We start from the raw sequence: 20,884 nt of genomic DNA on the forward strand, positions 1-20,884 counted from the left end.
AACTCAATTAGTTGATGGAAACTTTGTGTGAGAATCTGAAGATTTTAAATCTGCAAACATAGCACAGTGCATTTGCTCAAAGAATCTTTATTCGGGTAAAAACAACAACAACAGTCAGTTGTTTCTTTTTCCACTTTTTGTCCTTTAAAAACTAGCATGAAATAAATGTGATGTTTCGAGGAATATGCTTGAAATAACTTTTCAATTTCACACTTTTGCTTTTTGTTGATCAGAATTAGGCAAATTCATTTTTGATGTAAATCATTCTTTCACTGTTACTTTTGCCTGGAAATTATGTCTCAGGTCTATATGACATTCTTTCCGTTTACTTTGACAGTTTGGTTTTGATGCCAATTCCTTTTCAGCATTCACAAAGTCGTTACGCAAAGTAAAACCATTCTCATCTGCAAAAAAAAGAAATTGGATTCACCTTGGAAAAGTGCTGACCACACCCGACAGCAACAGTACAGCACACTTGAATAGACTAGAAACTTAAACCAAGGTCAGAAGAACAATGGTTTTTGACCATGCAAGTGTGGAATTACTGTTTAGAGATCAAACCAAATCCACCCAGATGAAAACAAACTCTCCTGAAAAACAAATGTAAAAATTTGGAAATGTAATTCTAAACCGCACCGTGCAGTGGGCCTGCATACATGCATCAAATAAGGCCCAGACAACTGCGACTGCAGCTTTAGAGCTGTATAGTCACTGTATATATCATATGTTCTTCAATATGTTGTAAATAATAACACTTATAGATTTTCATATAAAGTGGACCTGTTACACTTTTGCTTACTTTCAGCACCGTTACAACCATGGGTGCTAGAATTAAACTTGAGCAAAATCACAAATTACGAGGTCAGTGCACACAAAATAAATCTCTGGGTTACAAGTATGGTTTGGAGACCGTGGCAGTGACAAAAAGACCAGAGGCCTAGCCAGAGGTGGCAGAGCTAGCGATCAGGATGGACAAGACTGGAACTGAGTATATCTCAAGGACAGCTTCAGTTGAGCGGTTTGGAGAGAAAGGCTGAGATGTTTTGGACATGTGCCGTGGAGAGTATAGCGTGTGTAGCCTGGGAAACTAGTTGCCACACAGGACACAATAGCAGGAGTTCTTGAAGTGATTTAATGGCATACAGATAAGATACGAAAACAAAAAACACAAAACATCCAATGAAAAAATATGCCTGTGGCTACACACATAATCAAACTAATGCCAAACCAAAACCACGCGATCACGCGACACACTGGAGATTGCAGACTATGTCTTTCTACACATGTAAGGACATGGCGGTCTCTAGCACCTGCAGGTGCCGATCACTAATAACAACTACAAACATATAAACCATCTCATTAAAATGTTGCTTTATAACTTTTTTTATTGACACAACAAAGTCTCAACACATTCCAAGCACATTTACTAGGAACTCTGTCCGTGTCGTTGGGAGAGAAAGCCGACATCTCGCAGATTCTGATGCATTGGGTCCGCGCTTTGTGTTCACGTCTTTGTGTGGAATCAGTTTACCTGCTCTGATTTGCTGTTTTAGCTGTTTGGTGGTTGTAAAATCGATTTGAATTGGAAAATCGATTATTGAAACCCAACCCTCGTAGAAACTACTGTTCTTGGCAATTCTGCCACCTCATGGCGGAGGTTTGTAACATCAAGTAAATGTACCTAACAAACCCCAAATTAAAACCATTTTTAAAAACCAAAAACAGATTCAAAAGAACATGATGAGAGAAAATGTTTACGGGCACTCTAACATCCCAAGAGAAAACCTATATATCTCAATTATTAAATTACATTTTAACCACTCGACTACATTTGGACCGTGGAGGTTGAGGATGGAGCTGCCAGGCCGAAGGAACAAGATGAAGAACACAGAGAAGATTCATAGATATAGTGAAGGAGGACATGCAGAAGGTTGGTGTGATAAAATGTAATGCTAAGGATAGAGTGAAAAACAGGCAGATGATCGAGTGTGGTGACCCCTAAAGGGAACGGCCGAAAGAAGAAGAGGATACTGACAAATGCCATACATACAACAGAAAAGCCCAGCAGTGTCAACCATGTTAGTACCCATGATTTACCAGCAGATGTCACAGTTCTCACAGATTTGGTTACCGGCTGTTCTGACGTGGGTTGTGGCAAAACTCCAAATATGCTTGCAGCAGCATGAAATATTCAACTCACAGAGAGCTATGCAGCAGCCATTTCCTGCCCTGTGTGGTTCAGGGTTGTATTTCCTCTTTTAAAACTTTGAGAGTGGCTGCTGCTGGCTGCCTTCAGCTCTGGCAGACAGGCCTTGCAAAAAAATTAAAACCAAAAGAAAAATCTCAGGAACACTGATGAAAGAGTTTTCTGTGCTCAGTTCGATCACACCTTTTGCTAAACAGCTTCCCAACTGTGGGATAAATATAAGTCTTGTTCGAGACACAAATTCTGATGTTAGGCGTTGTACTTATTGCACACCCTGGCTTTTTGGAACAGACGTTAGTCCGGATGTGGGGCGGGACTCTTGACTCTGTAAACCACGAATCCACAGAGAGGAAGAGAGGCCACTGTGCTGCTGAAGCAGAGTATCTGCATTTAAAAATAGTGTCTGAGGTGCCATTAAAAGGACAGGCCTGACAAAAGCACCGTGCCCTTTATCTAAAAAGGATTAGAAAAGAAAAGAATGAAAAAGTTATCTACTGACACGATAAGATGCTGACAGAGAAAGTATGATTTACTACATGAGTTACTGAATGTATTGATTGGAGACTCAGTTTTCTTCTGGCACGGGTATGATTTTAAAGTACACAAAAACAAAAACTTTCAGTAAAGTTATTCTGACAGGACTGGAAGCCTTTTCAAATTTGCATGAATCTCATTTGGATTTTGTCCTGTTATTTGTGATTAAACACTACTGGGATGAATTTATTCATTGTAATCTAAATTAATCTTAAATACCTGGCTCTGGAGAGGAGCTTGTGTACTTGAACTTCCCCCTGGAATCAATTGTCCTATCTAGATCAAGAATACTACTTATCCTAATCTAAAAAAAAAAAAGTATAAAAAATAAAAAATAAATGTGAACATTACATTTGTCTCTGAATTGCAGTGGGCATGTAAGGCAGTAGGGCAAAGAAAAGTAGAGAGATACTCAGTGAAGTACACCCTGTAGCCTGGACCTGTCGTTTTAGCACATTACTTGCTCAAAGAGTCATGGCGCAGGCCTCGTAGGGGCCAGTCAGGCCCCTCCTTCCTTTTACACTTGTATGTCATGTGCATATGATTACACTTCTTTTACATGTAGGTCAATGCGACAGAGAGAAACACAGGGCTTGTGGTGCTATGACTTTAAGAGCAGCGGTGCAACTTTTCTGAGCTATAAAAACAAAACTGAGTCATCACCGAGTCACACACAAAAAAAAACCTTTAAGAAACATGCTCTTCTAAACCGGCCCTCACGAGTTGCAAATATGCATGCAGATATAAGTGTGGTTTTGGCCTGAAACAGTCATTTGTGTATCTCACAGCTCACTGTGCAGAAACAGTCTGGTTTCCACAGGTAGCTAAATAAGTTCTTTTGACACATCTCTTTGCTCATCCTACCTATTACCATATAAGGCCATAGAAATCCATCTGAGCTGCAGATGGCTTAAAAAGTGTAGACGCGGTTGTTCTCCATATATGGACGTCATGTGCCGCTCCCGTCTATAACACCTGGGAGCCTCACCTGAGAAAGATAAAAGATATCAAGCTTAACAAGACTAAAGCGCATAGAAGTAAAAGTAACAAAGAAAACAAAAAACACTCACGTTGTGTGAGGCACTTAAGCACACGCACACCTTTTTTGTGATTTAAGCTTCAAATTATAATTGTGATTAAATGCAAATGCTGAGGTTGCAGATGAAACTGTGTCACACCTGGGAACGGAGGGCTGGGCCGCCTTCTGGAGGTGTGCTCAATTCAACAGGGCTCCTCCTCTATGAGTCAACCTGCTCTCCTTCCTTATGACCCCTCAGCTTTTTAACTGCTGCTGCCATTTTTCTCTGCTGCCTGTTTCCGTCACACATCAGAAGCAAAATGGTGAGTACCTCTCACAAAGAATTATGCTAGGATTTTTTTTTTTTTTTTTTTTTTGCTTGAGCTGCCACTCTTGTGTGATTTGTGCGCTCTGCTAAACAATGCAGCCTTAGAAGTGATGACAGCTTTAAGCCTCCTTTTAAAACCAAATTTGGAGGGAAAAAGGAGGAAAAAAGTGAAAACTGTGTGAAATTGGTTGTCAGTAGAGCAACGGTGTAAGGCTTACATGTGATTACTGTGGAGTGGAAGGAAATAAGAAGATGGCTTGCTCTTGGTGCAGAAGGTTTGTTCATTCATGGTGTGGCTTTGCCTCCAAAATGGAGGAAGCTCTGTTCGTGCTTCAAACTTGTTGAGAGAGAATCCCTTGGGGCGGTGTTTCTTGTGCTAACTTGTTCCACAATGACTGGAATGTGACAGATTCAAGGCCTTAAACTGGGGAAAGAATAGCAACACCCTTTGGCACATTGCTGCTTAAAGAAAGTTGGTTAAATGTTTGCACATTTTAATTGCCTGAACAGCACGTCTCACCAAAGCTGAACTCTTTTTGAAGAGCTTCCTGTTTCTTCTTCTTTCATTTCTGCTTTTTCTCTCGGAACAAACTGTCGAAGTTGAGAATATCTGCAGATGTACGACCCAAAGCCCAATTTATTTTAAAGTGCTCATTTTGCATCTTGGTATTTAATACAATTACTCCCAATGCTTAACTTTATAAATCCCATTGTTTAAATGAGAGGCGTGTCACAAATCTACATGTCTGTAGTAGGAGCAGGTGTGTGTGTGTGTGTGTGTGTGTGGGAGGTGTTTTTTCCTTTTTATAATATCTTGTCTTTTTACCAGGCATCTGGAGTTAAAGTCACTGACGCCGTTAAGGACCTCATCAATGAAATGAAAGTAGTGAAAAATGATGCTGACCAGAATGAACGCGTAAGATTGGTGATATTCAAAATCGATGACAGCGAGGGCGCCATCGTCGTCGATAAAATCTACCGTCAGAAAGACCTGGCAGACAAGGACGATGTCTTCAAGTTCTTCATCAGCCTCCTGGATTCTAAAGTCTGTCGCTACTTGATGTATGACTGCCACTTTGAAACAAAGGAATCAAGTAGAAAAGAAGAACTGGTCGCTGTGATGTGGTAAGTCCTCAAATTTCTGCTGAGTGTTCCCTCCACTTTTACATGTTATTTATTTTTATTTTTATTTTATTTTATTTTTTTGCCTGCACCCAACTGATCTGCAGGAAGTAATAAAAGAACTAAGCATGATGTCTGGATTCTGATGCTTTTGAGAGTCTGTCGTTCCAAGGAGACGTTTGCACGAATAGGAAAAATGTTTAAGCAGTCTGTTTTGGACACACGGATAATGGCTTCTCTTCATTAGGGCTCCTGATACGGCACCAATCAAAGAAAAAATGAAATACGCTAGCTCCAAAGATTCCCTGAAGAAGATCCAAACAGGTTTGTGTTGGTTTTTTGTGTTTTGTTTTAATTTTTTAGAAAATGTTTTAACATGCCACGTTCTTATTTACGTGTATTTACTTTGAAATTCTATGATATTGTTAACACAAGCTGGTCTTTCCCTTTTTGTTTTATTTATCTTTTCTAACAGGAGTCAAACACATGCTGGAGATGAATGACCTTTCAGATTATGGAACCAGGGAAAGTTTTGCAGAAAGAATGGGAAAAGGTGTAGTCAAGCTTGAGGGCCACGCTGTGTGAGATCACTGAATTAAGCAATAAGGAATAAATAAATGAATGAAAAATATATATTTTTTGCTTTGTTTCCTTGTTTCAAAATGAGGTCAATTAAACAGATTTGAAATGGTACGTCAAAGGTGATTTTTGGGGGTGGGGTTGGGAGATGGTTGACAAAGCTTAAAGTAGGGGGGAGGCTTGGGCTCTGAATGGGATTTTAATAGTGTTAACACAGGGACACAAAACGATCTGGGCACACAGTCGGACTGTGAAATCAACCTTGTTCAGATGGTATTTTACTCATTTTTGGTTTTGTAGGGGGGATTTTTTTTTTTTTTTTTTTTTTGACTCTTGGTACCTTGAAATTTCTCCTTTTCCCCCTGTGTAAATACAAACTTCATGAATCCCTGCATTTGTCAGTATATGCCACTTGTCTTCCTTTTTTAATATTTCTCCACAACAAGAAAGCAAACGTGTGCTGTAAAACAACATTAACAACCTACTGTAGTGCCAAAATGGCTGGGATTTAAGTTTGACAGAAATATTCCTAGGGGTGTTTCTTTGACGGACACCTAGAGTTATAGTACAGGGAAAAACAAATCACTGGAATTGCTGCACTGTTGATGTGTTGTCAAATAAACTCAATGCAATGTTTGTGTGATCTTCTTTGCCTCTTGTTTTGATTTACCGGTGCAATTATGATTTGGTATCAACTATCATATTTCAGTGTTCAGGATATGACTTATAAATATTACAGGTAGAAAAGTGGGTGCTTTTAAGAGGTGGGAGTAACTTAAAATGTATAATCAAGAGAGCTGGAGCCTGGATGTATAGCAAACCGAGCGATATTATTTGCTGATTACTAGTTGTAGCATCACATCCCTAAGAACTGCTCCTTGCATATTATGTCACGTCCTCGTAATTCAAAAATGAGTCGTCTTCGACTTTAAATTGTCGAGATTTCCCACAGAAACATGTGAATGTTTCTGAACGTCATGAGACTTTCGGGGATCTCGATTACAAAATATAACCCAGTTCCGGCACTTGATTTGTGAAAACAGGAAGCAGTTTTTAAAGCCGTGTGGGAGCACCGCCTGCCCCCCTCCCTGTCTACTTACCAAAAAATGCATGCACCACAGTGGACCTGAAACACAGGCAGGTGGCTCTTCGAGTATTGGGGCTAAAAGAAACCATCGCACTAGAATTTGGCGGGGTTTGATACGACACTGGATGAACAAGAGGGGCGCTCTGGTCGGTTCGTGATTGGCTGTTTTGCTTTCAGGGAACTAACGACGCACGGCGATTTAGAAAAAGTCGCGCGGCAGCGACGCCTTTTTTTTTTTCTCCCTCTAAGTGATTTACGGCAGTTGAGTAGTTTAACAGTCCTCGGAACTTTGACATCTCTTATTGAAAGCGCAATTAGTGAGGCTTTGACTACATTTAGATTTATATTTTTCTTTTTTATTTATAAAGAAGTTGCACTTTGAGCTTTCTCACTTTACTTGAACTAAAAATGAAATTAGTCTCTTTTTCAGAGACTCTACTCTCCGTAAAGTCCTTGAAGTGGTCATAAAGGAAACAGCCAAACACTCTTGGGGGAATTCTAACAGTTTTATTGAAATTAAAGCTTTAAGAAAATACAGTGGCACCTTTTTCCCCCCTTAAAGGTGTCTTTAGTCTGAGCACTATGGCTGGATTTCACATCTGCATTCAGTTGTATGACAAATGTACACGGAGCATGTTGCTGTCTAACAGGACTTCCTGGTAGATAGCAGTAGTCTTTCTCCACATAGCAATGGTTTGGCAAACAGCTTTTAAGCCTGACACAATGATTTAGAGTGTAGTGGTCCTAAGCCAAATGTCAAAACTTATCACATTCTTCTTTCTTACCAATCTTTCCTTAAAGATAATTAGAGGAAAAACAAAGAATTGGAGTTTTCCTCTATAAAACCATAAGGTCCTTTACAGTAGTGCAATGCCAGGGACTACTGTTGTGAGAATCGGTGCAACATAAATAAAAACTCTATTGAATGCCTTAAGGTAAATGTACTGTGCAGGACACATGACTGAAGATGTGTGGTTTTTAATCACACCGGAACTAAAAATGTGCCATTATGCTTCGCTTCCTGCCAACATTGACTGCATTGCAGCAACAACACACACGCACTGAACACCATTACAGAGTGCCAACACTGTAGTTTATTCATTCATACAAATTCAGATTCAATGTGTGTTAATGGCAACCAGCTACAGAGGAAAAGCAGGCCCTGCACTGATGAACCACATTATGTTCCCATCATTCAACCACATAGAAAAGACATACAAAGTAATTGCACAGGTTGATGCACGTTTGACGTACATTCGGTTTCCCTTTTAACACTGAACTATGGGGGAATGTCAGAAATAGAAGGCAGGGGGATAAATAACTTCTGACATAGCCAGAGTTGTTGAGGGAATGTGGGTTTTAATAAAGATTGCAGCAGGATTATCTCCTCTAATCTTAGTTTGAAATGTTTTTAAAAATATCAAATACTTGATTCCTACAGCTGCAATAAATGCAATCAACTACAGTACAAGAAAAGAAATTTTTGGAATGCATAACTATGGTAATTATAAGGCATATTTGGCAGTTTTGTAGTGTCTGCAGTGAACTTCCTCTCACACAGACGTTCCTTCCTTCAGTTCCACGTATTCTCCCTTGAAAAGAAATATGAGAAATGGTAGCATGAAGATATGTAAGAACAAAAGGTTATGAGCGTACACACTGGGAGTGCATTTACTCACCTTGTTCTCCAGGTGCTCCTGTAGTGTTCTCACCGTCTCCCGCTCTTTGGTCAGCTGCTCCCGAGTAGCTTTAAGAAGCTGCTGGAGCTTAGTGGCTGCCTGGCCCAGGTCTTTGGACAGTTTCTTCTCCTTCGCCAAGCGCTCCTGTTCAAACAACCAGGAGCAAACATGACACCAATGAACTAAGGTAAAAAAAACACTTTGAAAGAGCTTTACATGTTTTTATAAACAGATGTATTCTTTTTTTATTATATATTATACATATTTGCACATCTTGTTCTTGCTTATTCATTCCATGTTCTATATCAAGTCAAGTGACTTGACTCATGACCTCTTTATACTCTCTTTTGCTGCACTATTCTGAGCCAGGTGATGTATTTTCATTCTGCACTGTTTGGTGTGTAGACTGCATGACAATCAAGTTTCTTTTGTTAGAAGCAGGGCCACTGTCATCCTGACATACTTTGCAGGGTTAAAGATTTATAATAGACCAGCACTCATCCATCCTATACTGTAACCCTGCCACACACTCACCTATGAAATACTACAACCCTATTCATGTAATATGCTCACACTATGCTCGCTATATCTGTATGTTTATGCACAGTTTCAACCATATCAGTAGTTTTTATAATAATAATAATAATAAAAGCACTTTACGATTCCACTATTCATTCACTCTCACATTCACACACTGGTGGAGGCAAGCTACAGTTGTAGCCACAGCTGCCCTGGGGCAGGCTGACAGAAGCGAGGCTGCTATATCGCGCCATCACCAGTAGGCGGTAGACCAAGACAGACAGAGCTGGAGATCGAACCGGCAATCTTCCGGTTACAGGATGAGCTTCCCAATGCCTTGAACCACGGTCGCACTTTTTGTTTAATTTAAACAAAACAAACAAACAGTGGTTGCTATTTTCTAACAAAACGCTATTGTAGCCATTGCGCACCTTCAGCTGAGCTACGTCTTCAGTGTCGGATTGTGGCGACTCTGAGGAATCCTTTAAAAGATCCAGTTGAGCCTGAAGTTCTGCTACAGTTTTTTGGGCCTGAAAGTTGACAGCACACATCTCTGTTATCCACTGCGAACTTAAGAGAAACGTAAAGGTGTAAGAAGAACATAAATACTGCACAGACTGTAGCTGATACCTTCTCATACTCTTCTGAGAGCTGCTGCCTGTGGGTCGCCTCCCCGTGCAGCTTCTCTGCCGTCTGGCTCAACTCGTTCTGGACCTGGCGGCAGACAGAGGCACACTATAAATACACACATACACTAATAAGCAGCACAGTGATGCGTAAACAAACATTCTTTTGTTAAATTGCCAGCACTGTGCACACACCAACATACATAAATCAAAAGCTGCTCAACCTGTGGACCGAGTTAGTACTTTCTCTCGCTGTTTCTAGGTGAAAGACTAAAATCAAACACGAGGTTTCTGGGCTTTTAAACATATAAACAAATATCAGGAAACAAAACAGAGGTGAGCATGCAAGTGGAGAATCAGCAGCAGTTAAGAGTTAGGCTCACTCTGTTAGTGCAAGCAGTGGTTAGCATAAACAGCTGCCCTGCTGGAGGAGTACTGGACGGACCGGAATTACAGCCCTACTATATCGGAGTCATCAGGACTTGTTTTTCATGGAAGATCCGTCATTTAGGAGAAGGAAATGACCAAATGTGTTTCTAATTCACATGACAACACACATCTGGATCCTTGCAAATTTAATTCGATGTCCTATTAAATGGAACCAAACCCAATTGTGAAGGAAATGTTAAAAAAAACAAAAAACAAAGGAGATTTATTTAAGCCGTTCATGTCACTGTCCAGTACTCTCTAACAGGAAGTGAAGGGTGACATTTGCACCCTGACCTGAGTGGGTTGAGCCTCAGCCGGGCCATTCTGTTCTTGCTGGGCCCACAGCGTGATCTCGCTCAGCTGCTCTCTGACCTGAAAAAGGAAGCCGCCGCTCGTCACTGTTTACGTAACCTCCATCCATGAATCTCTCGCTTGGCACTCATAAGTCAGTGACAGCTTACTGAGCTGGTTCTGCATGTGAAGTCATGAGTCGCATGGATTCCTTAACGAAAATTCCCTCCTCTCAACTCAAGTACACTTTCATAAGAATGCTTTACATATTATTGGCTAGACGATGGGGAAGTGAGTCACGGCGGTGTAGTCACCTGTGCGAGCTCCTCCTTGTGTGCCTTGGCCTCCTTCCGGGCCAAATCCAGCTGGCTCTGACACTCCGACAGCTGCAGCTTCAGCTGAACGCAGAGCAGAGCACAGGCAGGAGCCAATGTTAGTGTTGTTGTTTTAAGTGGAACAAAATATGTAAATGAACACATCATTTTAAATATGAACAGATAACTCAGCAAATTTATTATTAGATATTCTCCAGCTTAACCCCTTAACTCTTGTGTATCATATTTGATAAAGGAAGCTTTTGTACGTTTTTGAGACTTCTACATCAGTGTGTTACATTTGCACTTTAATAAATGCATGGAAGTTGTTTTTTAACTAGTCAAGAAACCAGGTGTATAGCCTGAATGCAAGAATAAAGGTGAAACTATGCCAGTAATATACAAGTTTCTGTCATTTAATATAAATATAATACAATTCTAGTAAGCCTGCTAAAGATCTTAGCTGCTTGTGTACCTGCTCCATCTCCTCTGAGATTAGATGACTGTCTGTCTGCTTTTCCAGCTGGGCTTCCAGAAGCATCATCTGCTCCTTCAACTGTAGAGAAAAAAAAAAAAGACAACTTAAAACATGCCAACTTACCCCCAGGAGGTGATTTAAATAGAGTGGAGAAATCCTCACCTGTTCTATACTTTGGTTTTCTGCTTCCAGCTTACTGACTTTCTGCAAAGCCTGGCAATGTAACAAGATACCGTAAATTAGTTTTGAAAACCCCTGAAAGTGACATTGTTTTTAAAGTCAAGATAAAGATAAAATTTTTAGTAGGTATTATTAGTCACCTCTTTCAGCTGTTCCTCTGAGTTAGCCATCTTGGATTTCCATACGAGCTCTTCCTCCTCCACACTCTTCTGAAGATGTTTCAGCATTCCTTCCTAAAGGAGAAAATGGAGAGATCTATAGATGGACCATATCAACTTTGTAATCCGTAATTCACCACTGGATTTTAGAAACGTACAGTTTCAGCCAGTACTGTCCTGTACTGTTCACATTCAGCCTGCAGGGAACCATGGCTTTCCTCCCCCTCCTTCAGTTTCTCAAGCAACTCCTATAACAAACCACAAACATTCACAACCTCTTCTGCCAGGTTACTTTAAACCAGTATGTGGAAACAGTGTAAAGTGGCTTACTGAATGTGCTGTGTTTGACTGAGACTCCTGGCTCAGAGCTCCCTGAGCGTTCTGTGTAAACACTTTTAACCAGTTTAACTAAGAGGAGAAAAAGTAGGCATAAATGAGTCACAGGCACATTATCACCTGTTTTGGAATAAAAAGCTCATTCAGCAACTCTCCCAGTGAAATCCCCCTTTCTTACCTGCTCTGTCTCTACAGGTATCTGTGGGAAAAGTGTCTGGAGAGCTTCTTTGGTTTCATTTTGAAAAGCTGCCAGTTCTGCCGCAGTGTTCTGTTTAAGCAGTGAACGACATTATCAGTAAGGTGACTGGCAGCAAACTGGTTTCCGCTGATAAGCCACCAGCAGGTGAAAAGACTTACCGCGTGAGTGGCAACCTTCTCTTTTGCTACCCTCAGTTCATCTTGTAATGACGTGACCAGAGCATCCTTTTCAGTCAAACTATTAAAGCAAACAAAAGACAAAACAGATGTAAATAACTGACCTAATTTTATGCGAGGCTGATCTTTACATGTGGCAGACTTATTAACCTGTGTGTACGATTTGCCTGTTAAGGCAGAACAGCAACATTTAAGTGCATTACCTGTTCTGTAGTAGTGCAAGCTCTGCAGAGCCATCTGACTGCTGAAACAGGAACAACATGCAAATCAATTTTTTTCTTTCTGGGCAGCTCTAAAAGCAGAATCATGCACATCGACAGGAACGCTTACTTGTGTGTTCTTCAGTGTCACCATTTCTTCTTTGAGGTTTTTGAGTTCATCCTGAAGTGCTGTGACCTGACTGGCATCTTCACTAAAAGGTTACACAATTTACACAGAGGTATAAATCATAACAAAACCAACCTGCACTTTCTATTAGCCCAAGATAATTATAAAGCACCTTACCTCTTATTTCTTTGCTCAAGCTCAGCAATAGTGTTCTCCTATTGAAAGGGAACATTATTTGCCATTAGCCCATTTTTTGCGATCTATATTTATCCTGAGAAACTGAGAAGTGATACTTTTTGGTAACAAATTAAATGTCAAATGCATGCAGTGCTTACAGCAGCTTCCTTCTTTATCTGCAGTTGCTTCAGTTCCTCGTGAAGCACATTTAACTGGCTCTCTCTCTCTTGCAAGCTGTACATAAGGGCGTGATATTTAGAAAGTGAATAAACCAGCATTGGATGTGATATTGATTTATGAGAGAGGAAGAGTAAACACCTACCTGATCTTTAGACGTTCCACATCTTCAGAGTTCACCTGGAAAATGTAAAAATAACAAACATCTTTAGGTGTGACTACATACTAGTCAGCAATTTTAGGTGTGGTTACGTATTAGTCATCTCTTTCATAGAGGTCAAACTTAAAATACTTTTACCTGTTTGTTATCCTCCTCCTTTTTATTCTGACTGGCCTCCAACAGGGAGTTGATTGACGCCACCTGCTGTTCAAGCTGTCTTTTCTCTTTCTTTGTCTCCTCCAGCTGGACAGTGAAGGCATCCACCTGAGCAGAACGCTCCTTGAGCTCAGCCTCCAACTTCTTAACACGTACTTGAAACTCTGTAGAAATAAAAACTTGCAAGTTAATCTTTAGCTTTAAATACTTTGACTAAGACTTGTCTAAGATTAATTTTTCTATTTAAACTACTGACATAAAAAAATGCCAACACTTAAATATGATAGCCTTTGCTCACTGACCTGAGAGTGTGCCACTGTCCTGTTGGGCCTTGTCCAAAGTTGCCTGCAGGCTGCCATTTCTACTCTGTGTTGTTCTGAGTTCCTCACACACCTCCTCCAATTTCCTCTGCAATGCCTGTTCTTTCTCTGCGTGGCTGGTCTGAAGAAGAAATTAAGTTGTTACAAACAGCAGAGGGCAGCAAAGTATCACTAAAACTTTTCTTGTAACTGACAGCATTGAGTCATATGCATCCTTAAAAGTTCCACAAAAAGAAAGAGCCAACAGAAAATGTCACAAAAAGAAAAAATATTAACAGTTACATTAAACAGACATCTTATTTCTAAGCTAAGCAGTTCTTTCTACGAGCATCACAGGAGGAGATTTGATTTGGAAATGACAGAATTTCCTTTGTCTCCATGTTGTTGATAGTCACAGTCCAAAAAAATATAACTCTTTCATCATGTGAGCGTGATTTGTTGCATAATATGTACAAAGACTTTAGACTGCTGGGAGGGCAGTAAGTAAATGATTAAACAAAAGGCACACTTGACTTGTGAGAAGTGCTGACTCACTTGTTCCACATTACCAGTAATAGCTCAGAGCAGCAGCATTCCATGAGTGGGACTGTGTGGGCTGATAGTGCATAAAACAAGGAAATTAACAGACCAAAACACACTGTTGTACTTCCTGCCTGAAAACTGGAAATGGTGTCACGTTTTTATGGCCGATTACAACAGGCTGGGGAGGAGCGATGCTCGGACATGAACGCATTCCAGCTGGCACCTACAGCCCCCGTCATTGTTACAGCTGCATTCCATTCTCGGCCCTAGGCTCTATGATTACAAGGCAATTAGACGTCCCTTAACATTAGAGAGTCTAGAGATTGGTGGGGAAAGGCCTAGGCTTGCATTTTGTAGATGCTCAGACACCAACTCGCTGCAGAAACAAGATTATATAAAAAAAGCTAGAATAAATGTGGTCCCATAGCAAAACAGACAGGGAAAAAAAAAAAAAAATCAGGTCTTATGTAGTGATAATAAAGATAATGCAGCCAACCTGAAACTGTGAGAGCTCCTTCTCAGCAGCAGAGACCTTGGCCTCCAGCCCTTTCCTTATGTTCTCATCTGCAAGCACACTCTCCGTCTTCTCTCCGAGTTCCTTGGTTAACTTTGCACATTCCTGTCGCAGCTTGGCCAGCTCTGCATTTTGTCTGAGGGCAGAGGGGAGACAGACATCAGCTCAAGAGTAAAGACACATGCCTTTCAAGCCTGAGTCAACCTTCAGACCTGTTATAAAAAGAATCTGAATCAGTACACACTGTACTGAAGTTAAAACTTAATGTATTTATAAAGAGGTAAAAATCTCTTAATGCCCCATACTAGTCAGTTACCGTGTCAGCGTTTGGTAAAAACTCACTTGCTCTCGGCTTGACTCGTAGCCTGGTTGAGCGCATCACGCAGGATGGAGTTCTCCTGCTGTAGGCGAGCAAGTTGGGCATTGGGGCCTTTTTCCAGCTGGTCCTGAAGGCTTAGGATCTGCAGTCATTTTTAAGATTTTTTTTAATGTTGCTAAAGAAACCATTAAGCCTGGTGCTACTGCTCTTTCACAAGAGTAATGTTTAATGTGTTTCAAGAGTAAACTAAATCTTCCTTTCTAACAGGAGTCAGATTACTCAGAGAACCATAAAATAATACAACGCAAACACAAATATACCTGTTTGATTTTTAAATTCAATGTAATGTGTATTAAACTGACCTTTGCATTGAGTCTCTGCGTTTGGGCTACGTGGTCCTGGTAGCTGGCCTGCATGCGAGCCTGCAGAGCAACCATTTCTTGCTCTCTCTTACTCAGCTGAGAACTCAGCCTCGTCTCTACGCTGGCCACCTTGGCCTTCTCAGCAGACAACTCCTGATAAATGGACGGCACAATCAGAGAAAGGATTCACGTTCATTGTGTTACAACAAGTCACTTAAGAATGAAATCTCACCAACTGTCCATCAATCTCACGAGAGAGGAGAGGATTATAAATTTTGGAACATATTATTGGCTTTACCTCTCACTTAGCACCTACCAATCAGGTTTTTAAAAAATATATCATAATACGGTGTAAAACAGAGCAGTGGCTACCAAATCAAAGTGAAACTACTGCCCCTGCATCTTAAAGATTTTTTTCTCTATTGTAACCTGATAAAGTTAGCTTCCCAATAGTGCCACCCTCAGGACAAAAGAAGACTAGTGCAGCTGTCAGTGCACAGTCATGGCAACAGGATATTAGTCCTTTTAATTTAGTTTCTTTATCTGCTGCCACAATGCCAAACCACACTTTCAGGCTTAGTTATAATAAGGATTTAAATGCAGCTATGATTCTCGTCCATATTATGAGTAATAATAGTCTCACTGGGCAGACCTGCTGTTTTTGAGACTCTTCTATGTCTGACCTTGGTGAGCTCTCGAAGACGATTCTTTACTGCAGAAGCATCCTCTTGCTCTGCTGCCAGCTGTTTCTCTCGCTCGTCCAGCTGCTTCTTCAGCATGGCCACTGGGTCTCCTTTCTGAGTGGCCTAAACACACAAACACACAGAGAGATGCAAAAGAATGAATCTTTCTTCAACTCTCAAATGTATTCAGTGAACTATGTTCTTTTGTGAGGCTTTTCCTTCACTGACTCTGCTGTTCCATACCTTGTGCCAGGTGTCCTGGATGATGCCAACTTTCTCAGACAGAATCTCGATGAGCCTGTGTGCCTCTCCCTCACTGAACACCATGCTGCTGATGGTTGATACCAGGGCCTTATAAGGCAGGTACAGCGGAGCATCGGCAGAATCCACTGCTGCAACTGCAAAGGCAAACACAGAATAATGCAGAAGAATTAAATAAACTCAGAATTAATTAATATCTAAAATAAGGTGGTCTAGACAAAGGTGACTGAATTCTCTCACACCGCCTTAGGAAAAGGACAATGCTACAACATGTCCTTTGGGTCTGGGGCCCTGGGCATTTTCAGATGGCAAAATAATGGGGCATTGTGGCACCAGGCGGAGACAAGCCTCAGGCAAGTGAGAAAGCCGACCCCACCTCTCTTCTCATTGTCAGCAGCACTGAGAGGCTTTGTAAGTTAACAAAACAGAGCAACAGTGTTTGGACAAGCTGGTGTGCTCTCTGTCCTCCAGAGCTGAGTGCCAGACGTTACCCACCACTGCCATTGGCACTATTTCCACAAGTCCACAGCTCAAGTTCATCAGTACTGACAAGTTATTCCTGACTTAGATTGTAAGTATGTGTATGCAAGCCAACTCTTAAACATTAAACTCTCACTACAACAACCAGTGTTATGGCTAATGTAGTTCCTGCCATTTCCATTGATTTAAATGAGAAGGTCTATTATAGAAACTGTAACAGTAACAGCAGATAGCTGCATAGCATAATAGCAGGCCTTTGCGTTGAGCAAACAATGTCTTGTTTACATTAAAGAATAGCTGCTTGTAGAGTTAATCAAAGAGCAAACAACCAGCTTCCCAGAAAAAAATGTCGATATCTAAAACATATGAAGGGTTACCAAGGAAGTAAAGACAGTGAGTACTTCTCATTTTGGAACATGTACAACATTAGATCTTCTGTTTTACACTGATGTGAACTCATTCCTCCTCCACCACTGGAGATGGACCAGTCCCTTAAATGTGCCTCAAAAAGAGCAGGGAGGAGGCTTCGAGAGGAGCTTAGAGCAAGGAAACACGTGCATCCTAAAAAGTATTCTGTATGCACACACAGAAAATCACCAGCACTGGAACCAAGGATTCCCATTCATCTCTCCCTCACATCTCTTTGGAAGAGGTAAAAGATGCCAGAAAGACATATGTGAGGGAAATGAAGGGACATATTAGCATAATAAAAAGCAGCCAGTGCAGCACTGTGGTCATATCTGAAACTAAAGCTGCGGTTTCTGTAGAGCTATGTGCATTGTCATCTACCGTGTGTAGACTGCCTGTTTCGGAGCCATTCCTCTTTCTTTAATAACTTTAAAATTAAACTATATAAATATTAAAATAAGATTAATAATACTACATTTTGCAACATCTAGTACACAGTAATCAGAGATCTCTAAAATATAAATGCTTACCAGGCTCAGTCTTCTTCTTTGATGCCTTTTTCTTGGGTTCTTGTGCTTTTGCTGCAACAGAGGGAGCCTGCTGGGATCCCACCGGGGGCACAGCCATCACTGGGACATCTTTAGTGACAGCCTCCAGCACCGGAGCAGTTTTAGATGGAGCTGGTACAGACTTGGTTGGTGCTGGAGCAGATTTGGATGTGACAGGGGCAGGCTTAGCTGATGCAGGAGCAGCAGAAGTGGAAGATTTGGTTGAAGAGGACTTGGCTGTTGTAGAAGTTGGAGCAGGAGCAGACTTGGCTGAAGCAGGTGGAGGAGCGGCCTTGGCTGAAGCAGGTGGAGGAGCGGCCTTGGCTGAAGCAGGTGGAGGAGCGGCCTTGGCTGAAGCAGGTGGAGGAGCGGCCTTGGCTGAAGCAGGTGGAGGAGCGGCCTTGGCTGAAGCAGGTGCAGAGGATGGAGCAGTTACCTTCGTTGGGGCAGAGACTGGAGCCTGGGTTACGGCAGAAGCTGCAGAGGACTTGATCGGTTCAGACACAACTACAGATGACTGGGTTGAAGCTGGCTCAACCTTTGCCACTTTCTGCTTCTTCTTCTTCTCTTTAGGTGAAGGTGCAGGTGAGGGCTCAGGAGCTGGGTTTGGTTCAGCAGCAGACTTGGGCTGCATCTCTGCTGCAACTTCAAAAGTGGAGACAGGCACAGAAACAGAAGGAGCTACAGTTGGCGCAGTTACACCCTCACTGACTATGTCAGCGTCAGTGTCGGCATCGCCTTCAGAAACGTCTTCAGCTTTCTCCTGCTCTGGGATCTTCCCATTGGGCTTTTCATCTTTCTTCTTTCCACGGTTCTTCTTCTCAGACACTTTGTCCTTTTTCTTTTTCTCAGTGCGAACAGACTGTGTCTTACCCAGTTCTCTGCGCTGTTTAGCCAGGGCCTCCTCATAAGAGGTCTCCTTCATGGAGAAGGTGGAGACGAGGGCAATCCCAACAGCAGAGATCACCATGAATCCACCAAAAACCATAATCCCAAGGGTCTGGGGGTCATAGATATCCATGGCTAAATTTTAGTAAACCTGGAAAATAAAAATAAAAGGGGGGGGGATTCACTTTGTCATTCATACTCAGACAAAATTGTAATATTACCAAAGAAAAAAATGTAAGTAACATTAGCTGCTTTAGCAAAGCAACTGATCAGACAGAATTACCATTAATGCTCTTAGGAGAAACAATCCTAGCTTTTACATCAAACGGCCTCAAGGTGTCACTGTCAAGTCCAATAACTTGTGGCCACAGAAAGCAGAACAATAAATCTTGAACTCTGAAACCAAATAGTTGCTTACTTTCGGGTTGAATGCGTTTTTCTCACATTTATTTGCATCTCATACAGTCAGTTTAACACTGAATGCAAGAGCGATAACCTCAGACAAAGTGTCATTTAAAGCCATTCACTTTTTTAACATTAGAATTATCATTTTGATTACTGCATTTTTATAACAGAACAGGTCCATACTTTTGGGCACGATATCTTCTGAAGCAAAATCAAAAACTTTTTTGAAACAGATGCTCAAAAAATTGATCGATCATATCAAAAATGGTTACAAACCAATGTAATACACACAGAAAATGCAGAGATTTCCATAAGCTGACTTGTGGTTAAAGTAAATGCCTTCAAGAGTATTCAGCTTTTTCTTCAAGGCTCTTAAAAGTTCTTCTCACAGACCAGAACATTTCACCTGCAGGGTGAAATGTTGGCTGACTGTTTTTTGCGGGTCACTAAAACACCTTGATTTATTCTAGCAGAATTATCATTTATATCTGGAACAGATATGTTATCTTAACAGAAAATGCATAAACACAAGAAGCCAACACATGTAGAGGTTTATTGTTTTAAAACAAAGCAACGTGACACGGAAAGGAAAAGTGCAGAATAAGAGTCCAGAGTCCCTGTTCATTGCAGGGTCTATAAGCTAGACTCAAAGGGGAAGGTACGGCCCTGCCTCCTATCTGTGATGTCACACACCAGCGCATCTTTACTCAGGCTGAACTGAAGAAGAGGTCTGAAAGAAAGCCAACTCGACCCCAACTGTTATATAGAAGTGCACCTTTGTTACGAAAAACACATCCCTCAGACAGAGCCTAAGATATCTGACTTTAATTCATGGCTATAGTGGTTCTCATAGAGGGTGTACTGAAGATATTTAAACTGTCTTCAGATAAAAGGCGTGAAATTGAATAAGTCGTGAAGGTTTTAAAAAGATGTATATAATAACAGCTTACTTGTTCCCCATAATCTAATACACACACATCGACTTCAATAACTTCAAAGATAGTTTATTCAAGCTAATCCTAAAATTATCCCAAAACCACAAGTGAAAGGGATTATTCAAAGTTTACAAACCGTTATGAGCACCCTATTTCTCGTGCCGCGCATTAAAGCACAGTGATGTGCAAATGCTCCAAGTATTTCATTTATTTATTTATTTAAAATTTTATATGGTTTTAATCAATACTTACCAGCTAGCACTGCAGCTAACACTATGAATCAATGAAATTGGCTAACGTCCTGCACAATAAGCGTCGCTTACGCAACAAAAATGGACAACACAAGCTGTAATAAAAATGCAGACTAAACAGTTAGCGAGAAAAAGGTCTAAAATCATTTTAAATAACTTCCGTCTGGTCTGTTTCTATGGCAGTAGTTTTCTTAGGGGCTAACAGTTAACAGCTTTCCAAGCTAGCTAAAGATGGTTCAATGAATAAAAAAATTCCAAGAATCCCACGCTTACCCCGGCGCTGATAACGCTACGTCTGCTCGCTTCAAAGGGAATATACTGAGGTCGAGTTATAGATGAAGTGACTTTTGAGCAAAGCTACCTATATTTCCAGCTATCTGGCTAACTTGTCTTTTTTTCCAGTGCTCTCCTCCTGACTCCGCTGGAGAATCCTCGGTCTGCTGTGAAGTCGTGGCACTTTGAGCTGGCTAGACGCGCTGGCCCCATGCCCCAGATAGCTACCATAAATCCACAAGGTTTCTGATTGGCTGGAATGTTCTCAAGACGGAAATGAGGCTGCTGGGAGTTGTAGTTTACTGCGGTCATGGAAAAAGTTCGTACAGTGAGATGGTTTTTCAGTCAAACAAAAGCGATTTGTTTGAAACGGAGAGTAAGTAAGTAAGTTTCCTGTTACTATGTCTTTTAACTGCGCTCACTCTGGAGGAGGGTATGCTTTGTAAAGTTGAGAAGAAA

At 41.1% G+C, this 20,884-nt stretch overlaps 2 protein-coding genes across 3 annotated transcripts; one reads left to right on the forward strand and one right to left on the reverse strand.

Moving 5' to 3' along the window:
* Nucleotides 1–4,050: 4,050 nt before the first annotated feature.
* cfl1l (cofilin 1 (non-muscle), like) lies at nt 4,051–5,815 on the forward strand. The gene is made up of 4 exons (XM_085369424.1): nt 4,051–4,081; nt 4,916–5,211; nt 5,456–5,532; nt 5,684–5,815. Exons 1-4 carry the CDS (start codon nt 4,079–4,081, stop codon nt 5,791–5,793), a joined length of 486 nt encoding a protein of 161 aa, XP_085225550.1. The 5' UTR covers nt 4,051–4,078; the 3' UTR covers nt 5,794–5,815.
* Nucleotides 5,816–7,401: 1,586 nt separating this feature from the next.
* Nucleotides 7,402–20,628, reverse strand: rrbp1a (ribosome binding protein 1a). Of its 2 annotated transcripts, none has more exons than XM_085368810.1 (27): nt 20,426–20,628; nt 17,656–18,712; nt 16,220–16,374; nt 15,977–16,099; nt 15,294–15,446; nt 14,955–15,073; nt 14,595–14,748; nt 13,559–13,697; nt 13,239–13,420; nt 13,086–13,120; nt 12,922–12,997; nt 12,764–12,801; nt 12,590–12,671; nt 12,463–12,500; nt 12,242–12,320; nt 12,063–12,152; nt 11,879–11,956; nt 11,707–11,796; nt 11,531–11,623; nt 11,373–11,423; nt 11,208–11,288; nt 10,733–10,816; nt 10,422–10,499; nt 9,703–9,786; nt 9,504–9,602; nt 8,554–8,697; nt 7,402–8,466 (listed from the first exon to the last, which is right to left on the reverse strand). In XM_085368810.1, the coding sequence occupies exons 2-27, from the start codon at nt 18,692–18,694 to the stop codon at nt 8,428–8,430; spliced, it is 3,423 nt and encodes a 1,140-aa protein (XP_085224936.1). In that variant the 5' UTR covers nt 18,695–18,712; nt 20,426–20,628; the 3' UTR covers nt 7,402–8,427. The 2 variants fall into 2 exon arrangements, with proteins under 2 accessions (XP_085224936.1, XP_085224935.1); XM_085368809.1 differs by having other exon boundaries at nt 12,463–12,503.
* Nucleotides 20,629–20,884: the final 256 nt, after the last annotated feature.

The sequence above is a fragment of the Diplotaxodon limnothrissa genome, linkage group LG13 (assembly GCF_057381915.1).
Source record: "Diplotaxodon limnothrissa isolate DT_005_m linkage group LG13, D_limnothrissa_male_GT1.1, whole genome shotgun sequence".
Classification (NCBI taxonomy): domain Eukaryota; kingdom Metazoa; phylum Chordata; class Actinopteri; order Cichliformes; family Cichlidae; genus Diplotaxodon; species Diplotaxodon limnothrissa.

Excerpts from the sequence above, each read along its gene's own strand:
- cfl1l (XM_085369424.1), top strand. Across the intron at positions 5,212-5,455 it reads GAACTGGTCGCTGTGATGTG|GGCTCCTGATACGGCACCAA; the intron begins GTAAGTCCTCAA and ends TCTCTTCATTAG. Across the intron at positions 5,533-5,683 it reads CCTGAAGAAGATCCAAACAG|GAGTCAAACACATGCTGGAG; the intron begins GTTTGTGTTGGT and ends CTTTTCTAACAG.
- rrbp1a (XM_085368809.1), bottom strand. The coding sequence starts at position 18,694 with ATGGATATCTATGACCCCCAGACCCTTGGGATTATGGTTTTTGGTGGA. Across the intron at positions 14,749-14,954 it reads ACGAGTCAAGCCGAGAGCAA|ACAAAATGCAGAGCTGGCCA; the intron begins GTGAGTTTTTAC and ends CTCTGCCCTCAG. Across the intron at positions 12,153-12,241 it reads AGAAGGTTGCCACTCACGCG|AACACTGCGGCAGAACTGGC; the intron begins GTAAGTCTTTTC and ends CTGCTTAAACAG.